Source organism: Aotus nancymaae, unplaced genomic scaffold (assembly GCF_030222135.1).
Source record: "Aotus nancymaae isolate 86718 unplaced genomic scaffold, 86718_ANA_hifiasm-v0.15.2.pri h1tg000004l, whole genome shotgun sequence".
NCBI classification, from domain to species: Eukaryota; Metazoa; Chordata; class Mammalia; order Primates; family Aotidae; genus Aotus; species Aotus nancymaae.
The window spans coordinates 24,154,798-24,170,695 of record NW_026988415.1 but is presented as its reverse complement, the minus strand read 5'-3'; the positions used below and the strand labels follow the sequence as shown (position 1 = coordinate 24,170,695).

The window sequence follows — 15,898 nt, the reverse complement described above, 5'->3', positions numbered from 1 at the left end:
ATAGGTACAATTTTAAGTCTATTTTATAGATGAGGATATGGAGACCTGAAAAGATTAAGTAACTTACCCAAGGCAACATGCCTAATGAGTAGCAGAGGTCTGGAAAATTTGTGTTAATAACTATCGCACTATGCTGTCTTACTTCCATGCCAAATTCATATGCCATTGTTTATTCTATTAAAAAAGACAGTCCTGGCTGGGCGTGGTGGCTCACACCTGTAATCCCAGCACTTTGGGAGGCCAAGGTGGGCGGATCGCGAGGTCAGGAGATCGAGATCATCCTGGCAAATATGGTGAAACCCTGTCTGTACCAAAATACAAAAAATTAGCCAGTGTGGTGATGTGCACCTGTAGTCCCAGCTACTCAAGAGGCTGAGGCAGGGGAATCACTTGAACCTGGGAGGCAGAGGTTGCAGTGAGCCAAGATTGCGCCACTGCACTCCAGCCTGACGACAGAGCAAGACTCCATCTCAAAAGAAAAAAGAAAAGACAGTTCTTAAAATAATTGAAATGTTCTACTTTCACTTATGGAATGAATGAATATATAACTGAATTAAACAAGTTTCAGAATATATAATAAAACTTTGATATGAGAGTGGCCATAATAACAAATTTAAATAGAAAGTTAGTTTTGAACACAGTATAAACCTAAATAAAGAGCTTGCTATTACTTGAATTTGTTTATACCATGGGTTAGGTTTTGTATCTAAAATATTATCTCTCTATACAGTAAAAGTTAATAGAAAATAACCCATAAAAAAGAGTTTATCTCATAATTGAGCAAGACCATTTTAAAGGGCCTCTAATGCATTTAAACTTTTTATATTATTCCTTGTTTTAAATGATATATTCAAATCGTGTTTGAGTTGTAGGACTTTCTCATCCTTCACCTCCATCCCTTCAGCAGTATTTCTCATTACAGGTCACTCCAAACCAAATAAACACACATGGTGGTTTATCCTGAAATGTCTGAGGTAAAAGACACAGTTTTGATATTGTAGAGTAATATCATTCATTTAATAGAAGCATTGTTCAACTATATTCAGCTTGTGTCATAAAAATATAAAAGAGAGAATCACGAACATCAGCACAGGCTATGATCCTATACTGTTTACAACAGCAGTGGCCTCCCTACAAAATGTAGCTGTCTATTTACTTACCACCCACTGGTCTATGATACCAACACAAACTCATTATGTGACCTTTTACATTATTCTCATTTTAGATCAATGGGAACCAACCAAATGTACTTTATTACTTATAAAAAAGTCTAAGTCTCTTTTTATCTGCCACTCAGAATCATATTCACTGTGTCTTAGAGAGCAAATCCGCTTCAATTAGGAAACTGGGGTAAACCTGAAAATAATTTACTAGGGATATGCCTGGATAGAATTTGTTTTCTACCATGATATTCTATTCATTCTAGGACTAGTGTTTCCACAAAATACACGTTGCTTAAGTCAGTTTACATTTTAGACTGCAGAACCACTCAAGAAAGGAAATAAATATTCAGTCACAATAAAATGCCATCCAGAAAAATCAATACACTCTGCTACCAAATGAGGGTGACTTTAATCAGGGTGACTCAGGAACAACAACATTATTTTCCCTAAAAGTGGAAAGAGCACCTTATGATTGCTCTCTGCTTTACTTTTCGAGACATAGTAACCACAAAATTTTGCGGTCATTTACCTAGAGAAATAAGAATATGTGTTTTGGTCACAGTGTAAAAATCTGAATTATTGGAAAGAAATTATGTACTGAATTTTCTGATAGCTTCCAAATAGCTAGTGCTTTAATAACATTGCTACCTGAAAATTCAGTAGCAGTATTATTGTTTAACTATAATTTAAGGAGCTATTGTAGATTGGTACTTATGACTTCTAATGGGAAAACCATAACAACCTTTTAATTGAAGGGAAAATGGTTAACTACAGTAATTGCGATCAATAAGACTGTGTTAGTAGTATAAATATTTCTTCTCAAAAAGCATTCCTTACTCTCCTCAGCAGTATTTAAGGTTAGGAAGTAAAAAAAAAGAAAAAAAAATCAATTTGTTATAATACTAAGCCTAGGTCCATATTTGTACATCCCAGAATTGACAGAAAAACCCCCATTCCCACGACAAGCAAAACAAGATTTTGATTAAGAAGAAAACTGAGGCAGGACAATAAGGACTTACCAATCACATAGGCTAGTAACAAGGCCAATGTCACTGTGATTGCAGTGGCGCTCAGTGCTGTGCACTTCCAGTTGCAGCATCTGTAAGGTTTGTTAAAGGTAAAGGCAGGTCGGGAAAAGGTGCTTCGAGGAAGAGGCCTGGGAGGAGGTGAGTACACGGTATTGGATGTCAGAGGATAGTTCTGACTGGCTGCACTGAAGATTGCAGAGGAACCAGATCCATGTTTGAATAGGAAATGCCTGTGAAAAGGAAACACAAGATTGAGCTATAAAAACAAAAGCCAGTAGCTACAAAAATGCAAACTCCATTAATTTCAAACAATCATTCTATAGCCAAGCTCAAGGGAACTGGATGAGGCTCAGCAACATTTTCATATAACTAAGAGGTAATTCTAAATTGCCCTTGTTGTTCTCTTTTCTTTGTCTTTTTTGTTGTTGTTGTTGCTTTTGTTCATCTAGACCTTTAAGAAGAAAGAGGCCTTGTGTTCCCCAATTTGCTGGCTAGTGAGTGCTAACATTCTACATTTGGTGTTACACACCACACCCTTCCCTTTCATTAAATATGATCATTAAGAGTTGATTCAAAAACAGAGATGTATCATAGGCATTTTGATCATTAGAATGGCCTAGACACCAGTATTTGAGATTATCCTCACTACCAAACTTTAGAGACTAGCTTCAGTCATATTTTCATTCAACATTTTATTATAAAAATTATCAAATATAGAGCCAAGTTTAAAGGATTTTATAATAAACACCCATATATTCACTAACCAGATTCCACAGTTAGCATTTGACTATACTCAATTTATCATGTACTTATTCATTTCTCCATTCTTCTCTCCATCCGTCAGTTTTTTTTGTTTTTTGTTTTTTTGAGATGGAGTCTCACTCTGTTACCAGGCTGGATGAAGTGCAGTGGTGCAATCTCGGCTCACTGCAACCTCTGCCTTCCAGGTTCAAGCGATTCTCCTGCCTCAGCCTCCCTAGTAGCTGGCACTACAGGCAGGCACCACCATGCCCAGCTAATTTTTGTATTTTTAGTAGAGACAGGGTTTCACCATGTTGGCCAGGATGGTCTCGATCTCCTGACATCGTGATCCACCCATCTCAGCCTCCCAAAGTGTTGGGATTACAGGCATGAGCCACTGCACATGGCCAGTTTAAAGTGTTTAAGTATTTTGAAGTATGTTGCATACATCACTACACTTCCCTTCATATATTTTAACTCGCACATTATCTAGTTTGATAGGTTTTTACAAATTTTAATGTAAAATTGATGCACAACAAAATGTGCAATTTTATGTACACATTGGCCAAGATTTGACAAATGCTATCACCTATGCAACCCAAACCCCTATCAAGATGTAGAACATTCTCATCAAGCCAAGAAGTTCTCTTCTGTCTTCTCTAGGTAAATCCCTATTTCTACCCCGAGAGAAAACCACTATTCTGCATTTTTTTCCACCATACATTTGTTTTGCCTCTTGTAGAACTTAATGCAAATGGAGTCATGCTACTGTCATGTTTGAATTACAAAAGAATGATTGTTGAGTGTTCATGACTATTGTAACATGGGCATTCTGTAAACAGTAGTAATGTATTCACATGGAAGGAGTTGCCAAAAACAAATAAATAAAACTGCATATGCTTTTATACTTATACAACAAATAAATAAAAGTAATTTTATACTTGTATACTTGCTAAGTGCCAAGTGTTGTGCTGAACACTCAATTAGTATCTCATTTGCTCTTCACTCATGTGAAATAGTCTATAATATTTTCCTCATTGTGCAGTTGTAGAAATGGAGGCCAAAGGAGGTTAAGTAACTTGCCCAAATTCACTTAGCAAGTGAAGGGCACAGCCAGAATCAGATCCTAGGTCACTGGGGTTCTAAAGAGTCCTTAATCTTTTTTTTTTTTTTTTTTTTGAGACAGAGTCTTGCTCTGTTGCCCAGGCTGGAGTACAGTGGCACGATCTTGGCTCACTGCAACTTCTGCCTCCTGGGTTCAAGAGATTCTCCTGCTTCAGCATCCCGAGGAGTTGGGACCACAGGCACCCGCCGCCATGCCTGGCTAATTTTTTTGTATTTTAGTAGAGACAGGGTTTCACCATGTTGTCCAGGTTGGTCTTGAACTCCTGAGCTCAGACAATCCACCCACCTTGGCCTCCCAAAGTGCTAGGATTACAGGCGTGAGCCACCCACCCAGCCTATCATTTTTTAAATGGTTTTTCTTTTCTTTTTATCTTTAGTTGACATATATAACAATTGAACATATTTATGGGGTACATACGAGATGGGAATAATATAGAGTGGTTGCAGGGGAATAAAAAAATTCCAGGCAGCAGTTTCACATGATTAGAGGCTATGGGCTATTAAGACTCTGAAAAACAGGATGTGGACCAAGCTGGCTAAGACTGACTGGACCCAACATGGTGTGGGATTTGACCCAGGTTTCACCTTGAACTTCATTTTATGCTCATTAGCACACTAAATCACACAACCTCCCACAGCACCATGGCAGTTTCAGAAATAACCCTGTTTGGTGTAAAAATGGGTAGCACCACTGTTCCGAGAAATCTCCATCTTTTTACAGGAATTTTCATGAATATTCTACCCCTTGAATAAACAAACCTCAAAAGGTAGCTGCAAACCCCCTTGTGGGTGATTCTCTCTTGAGTTTGCTTATACTCCCTTTTCTTGAGTGTGTACTTTTCCCTTTGCAATAGATATCCATACTTTCACTATTTTCCAACTTGTCCCTGAGTTCATTCTTGCAACAGTGTCAAGAGCCTGGACACCAGCTGCGGTCAAGATCCCACCAGCACGTGGGGACTTCCCCCAGCCTACCAGCATCACATAGTGTTATTTCGATACATATAAGTGTATAGTGAAAAGATCAGGATAATTAGCATATTCATCATCTTGACCAAAGTCTTTAATCTTAAGCACTCTACTATACCACCTGGGGCAGTAAAATACATTGCTAAACAAAACACACTCTAGTGCTACATTTTAATATACAACAAAAAATTTCACTAAGCATAAAGCCAACATCACCTTGTACATGTAACGTATGCCTAAATTCATAAATTACTAACATTATTTTTTTTTTTTTTTTTTTTTTTTTTTTTTTTTTTTTTTGAGACGGAGTTTCGCTCTTGATACCCAGGCTGGAGCGCAATGGCGCGATCTCGGCTCACCGCAATCTCCGCTTCCTGGGTTCAGGCAATTCTCCTGCCTCAGCCTCCTGAGTAGCTGGGATTACAGGCACGCGCCACTGTGCCCAGCTAATTTTTTGTATTAGTAGAGACGGGGTTTCACCATGTTGACCAGGATGGTCTCGATCTCTTGACCTCGTGATCCACCCGCCTCGGCCTCCCAAAGTGCTGGGATTACAGGCTTAAGCCACCGCGCCCGGCCATTACTAACATTATTTTAAGACTGACTTCCAGCTTCCAAATTTAAAGAACAAAAGCATATGTATTTAAAGGGATAAAAAAAACCCCTTCATGAATGTTAATAAAAAATAACTACAATAGAGAATTTTGTTTCAGTATCATGAGGTTAAAGATTTTTTAAAGGACTGGGTTGCTGAGGGTAGTATAGATTCACAGGTCTTTCTGGAGAGCAATTTGGCCTTATGTATCAAATGACTTTAAAAATGTCTATTCTTTGATGCAATAATTATGACTATAGAAATTTTTCCTCAGGAAATGATGTGTATGATAATGCATATAAGAAGCCATTCCTTGCAGCGTTATTTATAATAGCAAAAAATAAACATCTAAATGCCCAGCAATTGCTATTTCATTAAGTAAATTATTTTATAAACACATAATATAATACAATCATTACAAATTGTGTGGCAAATGACTATCTATTCACTGGGAAAAGTGTTTACAGATATCACCATGTGAAAAACGGCAGGCTTCAAAAGAGAATGGGTGACATTATTTCATTTTTAAAGGAAAAAAAGTACATATGTACACAGGAAAATAATAATTTGTGTTACCTTTGTATGGTAGGGGAATTGTCTGAACTTTTCTGCCTTGAGCTTGTATTGATTTTGTAACTAAATAAAAAAAAAATTCATGAGTATTAAGGAGTGGAAAACATTTGCAGGATAACACCAACCACAGGAATAGTTGGTTCCATTTAAGTTAACATGATTTATTGAGCGCCTGGAAGGGCCAGGCTCCAAGTTGGGCACTTTATCTCCATTGTTTTGATCCTTATATGTCTGTGAAGTTGATACTACTATCTTAATCTTCTATATGACTGAACTGAGACCCAAAGAGGTTTAGTAGGAGTAGAGTGGTGATAATAGTAATTATTATAATAATGTTAGTAAGAGATAACATTTGAGTGATTACTTTCGCCAGGTATTGCTCTAAACACTTCATGAAGTTATTATATTATTTAATCTTCATAACAACTTTATTCCAGTCAACATCTCTATTTTACAGATGAGACAATTAAAGCAGAGAGGTTAGGTCACTTTTCCACAGCCCCACAGCTAGTAATTGATTAAACTGAGTTTCAAACCCAGGCAGTCTGGCTCCAGAGCCACTGCTCTTAAACAATACACTATAGCATACCATAGTAGCGTTATGCAGTTATTGGACACATTATGATGGGAATATAGGCCTGTTGAGGCATAGAATAAGTATGCTTTGTGTTGAATTTGGCATGAGGAAAGATGTTTAATTGAGCCACACTATTATGTTCCTTTTCTGACTAATAACAAGAATGTGAGAATGATGGCCACAGAATCACAGAGTTGGAAGGGACCTTCAGAAATCATCTAGTAGCCCATCCTTCTCATTTTGAAGTTAGAGGAACTGAGGCCCAGAGGATGAAACTTGCTTACCTAAAGATAACATAGCGAGCTAATGGCATGGATGAAACTGGAATTGGGGGCTTCCAAAATAGTGTATTTACATTGCTCCATGCTACCTGACAACTACAGGCTTCACCAGACTAGCATCATGTTCTAATCATCTGGGTTAACTGACCTGAGCTCAACAAATACTATCTGTTCAAACAGTACTACATAATACACATCTATTCTTCCATATGTCAAATGTTCTTCTAGTAAATTTTAAAGACTGTCTTAACTATTTTGGATGAATGAGTAAGCATTACAAAGAAACTACCCTTTAGTTGATGAGAACCTAAAACAGTTATTACTGCTTCTAAAGGCACCTAATTTATCCCCAGAATGAAGAAACAATATAAAAATAATAAGATCAAATATATTTTAATGAATAAGTGACTCTTAGTTGTACTCTTTTCATTTCATTGTGCTGTTCCTTTAAGGCTTTTAAATAATCTCCTCCACACCATAAAAAGATAGATTTCTTTTTAAATGTCTGCTTAACTCTTCCAGACTTTTTTTTTTCCCTTTGACCATTTCATTTACTAGTGAGCAAGAAGTGTAGCACTATATAGGCAGCATAGTGATGTAGCCTCCCTACCTCCCCACTCCTGCCCTGTGGTTACTTTGCAGGTGACAAAAATGTCACATATTACTGATTCGATACAGCAACACTCTAATATGGTCCTATGGGATAAAGGAGAAACCCAGCAGAATGAGGCTCCTTTACTCAATGTGTGGAGATAAAATCTTTAATCTTTTGCATATTTATGAAGGAGAACAATTGGACTTTTGAGACAATGTAAGAGTCCTAATATGTTGGATATTGATTTGATTTGGTATAATATTTAGAGGTAGAAGGAAGGCAAAAAAAAAAAAAGAGAGAATTGTTGGCTATTATGATGGCAATTACAAGCAATAATCAATATCCCTGAGCACTGTAATTTCATCTTGATGTACACCAAAGGATTTCCAAATGCAGTTTCATAAGTAAATATTACAGCATAATGAATAAATTCAACAGTTGCAGCAGAGCAACATATAAACTAATTTTTATTTGAGTGGAATCCAAATCACGGTTCTCAGTGAGGGTAGATAATAAAATGAGTTCATGTACTAAGGTTCTTGTTTTCTTATTAACAAGCTCAGATTAAGATTCTATGCTGAAAGTGATCTATACTTTGATGTGTACCATGAAAAAGAGCAATGCAGATGATATGTTTTGTCATAGGCTTTGCAGTCCATTGTTGGAAAGTCAAACTAGTGCCTAAATGTGTTTTCATAGTCCCTGAAAGAAGTAGGAGCATAAAGACAAATGCTCAGTGCTAGATGTTAGCTATGTGCTCATAAAATCAGATCATCTGTCTAAGCACATTGCTTTTCCCTGGGGACCTGAGGATATACTAAAATGTTGCTATCAATTTCATACAATTGGGTTTTTTCCCACAGAGCAAATGATAAAAATGCAGTTCAAGAGTTTATGTGTAAGTAGTACTCTTCTTTGCATCTGTTTTAATATTCAAGTTCAAATTTAAAAAGGAAAAGCAAGATATTACCAAAAGGAAATGGGCATATAAAGAAATTGAAAAAAAAATCTTCAAGAATGATGAGACCCAGCGGTGGTAAATGGGAATATAATAAATGCTCCTCTAAGGATTTTAAAATCATCTATAAAAAAGGGGAAAATGTGCTCTCTATTTTTAAACCCCTCATACTACATAATTCTGAGGGTATCTGCTAGCACTAAATAATGTGATTTAATGTGGTACTTAAAATTCTATAGGAAATAGACAGAAATCTACAACTTTCTAGCAACAGATGCATAAATAACCAATGATTTTTTTCTTTCACATCTTGTAAAAATTCTTATGAGACACATATCTAAAACTATATTCCCTTAGCTATAAGCATTCGACTCATTTTTGTACCCAGAAGAAGGAATGCAACTTGCTTCCAGTGGAAGCTGAGGTTGGGTTTTTAAAAATAAGAAGACTACAAGTTAATAGGACCAAATCATATTAGAATAGCATAGTAGAATTTAGACATTTGTTGTGTTTTTAAAAAACAAACTATAAAATGAATTTTTATTGTGATAAAAACATATGGCATAAAATTTAGCATGTTAAATATTTTTTAGTGTATAGTTCAGTAATGTTAAGTATTATTGACATTGTTATACAACAGGTCTCTGGAACTTTTATATCTTGCAAATCTGAAACACTATACCCCTATTAATTCTTTCCATCCTCCTTCAAGCAACCCCCATTCTATTATTTGTTTCTATGATTTTGACTACTTTACATACTTCATATAAGTGGAATCATACAGTATTTGTGTTTTTGTGATTTATTTCACTTAATATAATGTTCTCAAAGTTCACCCATGTTGTAGCATTTGACAGGATTTTTCTCATTTTTAAGGTGAAATAAAATTATTTTGTATGTATGTACCACATTTTGCTTATCTATTCATCCACTGATGGACACTTAGGTTGCTTCTACCTGCTGGCTATTGTGAATAGTGCTTCTGTAAACATAGAAGGTGTGCAAATATCTCTTTGAGATCTGCTTACATTTATTTTGGATAAATACCTAGAAGTAGGATTGCTCAATCATATGGTAGTTCTGTTTTTACTTTTTGGAGGAACTTCCATACTGTTTTCTATAGCGGCTTCTACTTTACAATGCCACTAACCGTGTACAAGGGTTCCAATTTCTCCTCATCCCCACCAACACTTGTAATTTTCTTTTCCTTCTTTTTTAATAGTAATGATTCTAATGGGTGTGAGGTGATGTCTCATTGTGGTTTTGATTTGCATGTCTTTGATGAATAGAGATTTTGAACATCTTTTTTTTTTTTTTTTTTTCGGAGACTGAGTTTTGCTCTGTCACCCAGGCTGGAGTGCAGTGGCGTGACCTCAGCTCACTGCAACCCAACCTTAGCCTCCCAGGTTCAAGTCATTCTCCTGCCTCAACCTCCAGAGTAGCTGGACTACAGGTGCCCACTACCATGCCCAGCTAATTTGTGTATTTTTAATAGAGACAGGGTTTCACCATGTTGGCCAGGCTGGTCTTGAACTCCTGACCTCAAGTGATCTGCCTGCCTTGGCCTCCCAAAGTGTTGGGATTACAGGAGTGAGCAACTGTACCCAGCCTTGAACATCTTTTCATACACTTTTTGACCATTTGTATATCATCTTTGCATAAATGGCTATTCATAGGTATTTGTTCTTACACCTCCAAACACACACACACACACACACACACACACACACACACACACACACACGAAAATGCCATGCTGCATCAGCCCCATTTTCTTCTCTAACAAGAATACTTAGTGTTGTTTTGTGGAAAAGAGTGGTTACTGGCAAAGATATCAACCCCAACATCTCTGCTAACAACCTCAACATCTCTGCTAACAACTGTACAACAACCTGTGATTCTTTCTTCCAAATACCACCCCTGCCCACATATCGCCTCTAAACCTTGGATTCCAAGTGTTGATAAAAAGTCTATGCTCTGTCTACATCATTCATAATTTTAAGAATTTTTAAATGAATTTCAGGATACCTATCTAAGTTTTAATTTTTCTAGGTTTAAGTCTTAGTTCTATAATATATTCTCAAATGGAAATATTATCTGATCTAGATTGTTGCTTTTGTGATTTTGCAAATGGGGTAGTTAATAGCTAATGAGGGAGATCCTTTTTAAATCTTTCAGTGGTTTTCATCCATTCTCCTCTTTTATTCAGAAGCAACATCTGCCCTATCTGGTCAATGGTCTCTGGATTGCATATTCCTTGAGGACAGGAAACAGTCTTAATTTCTGGGTACATTGTCTCTTACTTCAGAGGTCCTCAATGAATACATATTGATTTGTATGATGCCTTTGCTTCTTCTAAAAGGGTCTTGAGTCACTATACAGAAGGAACAAAGCTTGGGGACCCAGATAAGTGTTCTATTTGTGGGCAAATATTTCTTGGTTTGTTGAACTTAAAAACAACTATATGCATTCATTTCATTTTCATATAATCAAAAATAAATAAATAAATAGTTGATTCACATTTCAAGTCTTCTTGTGAGATATTTTGGTAATGAAAGAATTACTATTAATAAAAATACTAATAATTTAAAGATAATTGCTTTTAATGATAATGGCGACATCATTGTCCACTTACTGAACATCTATTATGTGCCAGGCACTCTCCTAAAGTACTTTACATGCTTTTTCTCATTGAATCCTCACAGTAATCCTATAAAGTAGATGATATTATCTGCATTTCATAGGTGAGGAAGCTGACGATCAGATATTTGGATTATATAAATTTCATCAGGTTACACAATTGGTAAAAGACAGAGTTGGGAATCAATTTCAGTTTTGTTGATTGCTAGAATGTAAGCTACATGAAAGTAGAAATGCCTATCTTATTTATTACTGTATCATCTTCAGCACTTAAAATGGTGCATAACAAACAGCAGGCACTCAATAAATATTTTAAAATCCATGCCTGAATAATAAAACCCATTTACTTAATGACTGTGTACATATTAGCCTATGATATCACTCATAATATTAATCATTAAGGTAATATAATCATTTTAATTCACATAATCATCTGCTATTTCTCTTCTCAAAGATGAATATATATAAACTTCGGATTCCACTGAATATGGTTTTATGGAATTTGTTTTCAACTCTTAAAATTACAGAAATGATAAAATGATATCAGGAGGATACATACTTATCATTATTGTGAAAGTGAGGTCATTGTCATGGCTCCCTGTGGGAGACATGTGGGGGACGTCGGAAAAGTTTCATGCAGTACTGTATTGGACTTTCCAGCATCAATTAATATAAACCTAAATATAAATTAAATATAATTAAATATAAATTCAACATTCTGTAACAGGATGTTTAGAGATAAACTGAAACTAGGAGTAAGGGCATAGATATGTAAGTGCCATACGAAGAAAATACTATGTGTTCTACAGTGTTGGACCATGTTGCTTCAGTAGACCTCAAAATTAATTAAAATAAATAATGAATGCTCCTCTTCATAATAATGCCCTTTCAAGTCATCCTTTCATTCTCCTTCTCCAAGTTAAATTCATGTTCTATTAACCCAACTTTAATTTAAAATTTGATATTAAAAAATTCTATATCAGTTGAAGGGTAAATATCAAATTAATATTTTCTCTTACTACAAATGTTCCCGTATTAAAAGGCCCAGGCCAATATATAAAATTATTTACTTAGATAAGTAAGATTACCATGTTTTAATTCTCTTTATATTAAATACTAATTTTAGGTTTTGAGATAATGGTGTGGAAGCTATAATCCTTTCAAACTACAAAGTAATGTGGAAAGCTATTGATAGGTGAGGTTATCAATCCTCTTACGATTTTACACATCTTCCCTATGGAGGAATGATGGAATGCCACCCTACAGTTTTCAGTAGCTTATTCCCTAACAGCGACTACTCAAAATGGGAACAAACAGGTGACCAGGGAAATGTCTGTGACTACACATTTAAAAGTAAATCAGACTCTAAATTTCCTAGGACTTAAAAAAAAAAACCTTCATTTTGTAAAGAAACTCCATTATAGTTCCCTTTGCTGAAAATCAGTTCCCAATTTTACTCAACAGAGAAAGCTGATGATTTTATAAAATTGATCTTCACTGGTTACTTGGATTATTATTGTTATATTTTCTTTATACAGGAGGGGGTAGTGGGCAGAGTATTATATAATTTGATGACCTCTTTTTTTAAATCTTCATTTTCTATAGCCATGTATTTTCCTGGTGTATTTTAGGAGCCAGTTGACATGGTATACTTTTCTGTATCATTTGTTTGTATTGAATTATAATGTATATCAGCAAGGACCTCTTATATTAAAAAAATAATGTTTCAAATTAATTACAAAGGAGTATAAGAAAGATAGAGCCTAAGAGTTTCTCATCAAACACTTCAGGTTGAAAATCTAGATCATTGTCCAGATGCAACATTTGGCTTTTATCAGCTTTCATTTCTTTGAAAGTCTTATTCATACATGTACATTAAAGGTAAGAATATTTTATAATGTCATAAAAAAATAAGAAATGCCACCCAAATCAGTCCCTTAACCTATCCAACATAACATTTTTCTTCTCTAAAGAATAAGCTGGCAAAGGACATGACTGTCCTTTGAAATAGCCTCAAAATAAAACAGATAGCCAGAGGTAGAGACTGCTTCTCACCAACAACCACGTTCTCTATTCTTCCTGGGCACACAAATAGACTACATTTCCCAACCACCATTTCTGTTAGGTGTGGTCACGCGACTGAGTTCTGGCTAATGAAATGTAAAGTGTGAGCAAAAGAGATGTTTGACACTTCAAAGCTTGACTCCTAAAACTTCCCACCCATTATCCCCAATCTCCTTCCTCATCCACTGGCTAGAAGAAAGCAGACTCAAATATGGAAGGAGCCTACTACAATTGTTATGAGTATACAGGCATGAACAGGGCAGGAGAGGGCTCTCCCCATCGCCCACTAGAAATGTAAGTTGATGGTTCAGCAATTATTTCAATGCCTTTCAAATAGTGATAAATTGGCAGCCGGTGCTAGGGAGAGGCAATTTCCTGATAGGTCCCAAGGAGAAGCAACTTCCTGGACATGCATGTTAAGAGACAAAAATAGCGAAGTATGATCTTCCAGGTACACACCACTGGAAAAGGGAAGAAAGCCTCAGAGGGGCATGTGTTTAACTCCCTAAACACACTGTGCGAACTCAATTCCAAACAGTAAGGAATGCATGGAGCATGTGGGAAACTCACCCTAAGGGTAGAATCATGGGAAAGAGACGAGCCCATAAAGCCCTAGGATCAAAGTTAAAGGCACCTTTCTTTTGTTTTTTTCTCCCTTGGACCTTCAGGTGGCCTCCTTGGGTCTCCTCCAAGTGAATTTTCCTTTTCTTTCTCATTCTGAAGACTTTTAAAATAAATGTCCACTTCTGCTCTGAACCTTGCCTCAGTCTCTTTTTCTGCTTTATGCCCCTCAGTCGAATTCTTTCTTCTGAGGAGGCAAGGACTGAAGTTGTTACGGACCCATACAGCTATGCTGCTGGTCAGGGTAACTCGGATCTCCTCCACTGGTAACACATTCATTCCATGGAATATTATGCAGTCAGAAATTCGAAAGAATTTGTAACCACATAAGTGTATTAGATATGTAGATCATTGTCTCTCAGCACAGAGACCTAGACAAGGCATCCATGATCCCCCTATGTCCCCTCCCCATTGCCAGCAACCATAGTTAATTGGACCAGAATTGGACAACCAAACTTAGAGGCAATTGTATTCTCTTTTTCTCTCTCAGAAATCTAGACACAGATACACAACTGAGGAAGCCAAGATGCCAGATCATGTTGAGCCAGAACTGGAGTTACAACATCATATGGGAACAAAGAAAGAAATCTCATCCAGAGAGAAGCTTGAGAATGCAGCATATGTCTAGAGAGATGCAGAGATGAGACATCATCTGGCCCTGGAAAGAAGTAGAATGATGGAGAGAGTTTCATCTTTCATTAGACCTGGCTGTACTTACTGTGCTTTTCTTTCACTGTGAGATTATTCTCCACTTTAAAAAAAAAACTCCTAGCTGGGCGCTGTGGTCACGCCTGTAGTCCCAGCATTTTGGGAGGCTAAGGTGGGCGGATCACAAGGTCAAGAGATCGAGATCATCCTGGCCAACATGGTGAAATCCCATCTTTACTAAAAATACAAAAATTAGCTGAGCATGGTGGAGCACGCCTGTAGTCCCAGCTACTTGGGAGGCTTTGGCAGGAGAATCGCTTGAAGAGGTTGCAGTGAGCCAAGATTGTGCCACTGCACTCCAGCCTGGAGACAGAGCAAGACTCAGTCTCAAAAAAAAACAAACTCCTTTAAAAATTTAACTTAGTTTTACAGGTTTTCTACCCTCAGTAACTAGATAATTTTCCATGTTGGGCAAGAAACAGAATTCATGCATATAGTACATCTACAATTATGTGCTGTCCCCTCTCACACAAAACCAAAAACAAAATACAACCCCAAATCCCAGTTCCACAGACATCTAATCTGAAAGAAAACAAATGGAAATCTTAGTAGTAAGTATCTTTGGATGATGGAAGTTGTAGTTATTTTTCTTGGTGGTTATCTGTGTCCTTTCTATTTTTGAAATGAAGGTGTACTACTTGTATAAGGTCTGTCATGACCTGGGCTCTGCGGGCCTGTCAGCCTCAGTACTGCTATTGTCTCCAATGCCCTCATGCTTCTTGCCATCCTATGTTATGTGCATCTCCAAACGTGCCATTTTCTTTCAGGCTTCTGTGTCCTTGTAAGCTTTTAGCAAAGAACAGTATCAGAAGAGCTAAGAAATGCCTCCAAATAGTACAGGTCTAAAGTAAGGCAGGAAAGAGAGGATAAAAAGTGAACATAGGGAGAATGAAGAGTGTAAGAGAAGGGAAAGGAATAGAGGCAGAAAGGAAATCTTACAGATAAATATGGCTATCTTTGCAAGGTTAGAGGATCATTTGTTAGTTGCTTCAGGTGTCACTCTGGCCTCCTTTGCTAAGGTTGTTTAGTTTTGATCTAAATAAATAGCAATGACACCCTGTATTTTTCCATCTTTATGCATTACCAGAAAACAAGTCAATTAAGTATAGTACAAACTGGGTATATATTCAATGTGTCAAAAATATATTTCTCTTGCTTAAGACTCTCATATAGATGCAGGATATGACAAGTTAATTGGGGTTAAAATTATATGAGGAGTTGCCATTGTACTAAAAGTACGGCAATGCAGAGAGGCTTAGA

The 15,898-nt window shown here is 36.6% G+C and overlaps 1 protein-coding gene across 1 annotated transcript in view; it reads right to left on the bottom strand.

Annotated features, from left to right (window-relative positions):
- TENM1 (teneurin transmembrane protein 1) overlaps positions 1-15,898 on the bottom strand; it is a 789,930-nt gene that overhangs the window by 314,820 nt on the left and 459,212 nt on the right. Inside the window, exon 7 of the mRNA XM_012475269.3 lies at positions 2,183-2,421. Coding sequence (XP_012330692.2) covers positions 2,183-2,421 — 239 coding nt within the window. The remainder of the gene's footprint in view (positions 1-2,182; positions 2,422-15,898) is intronic.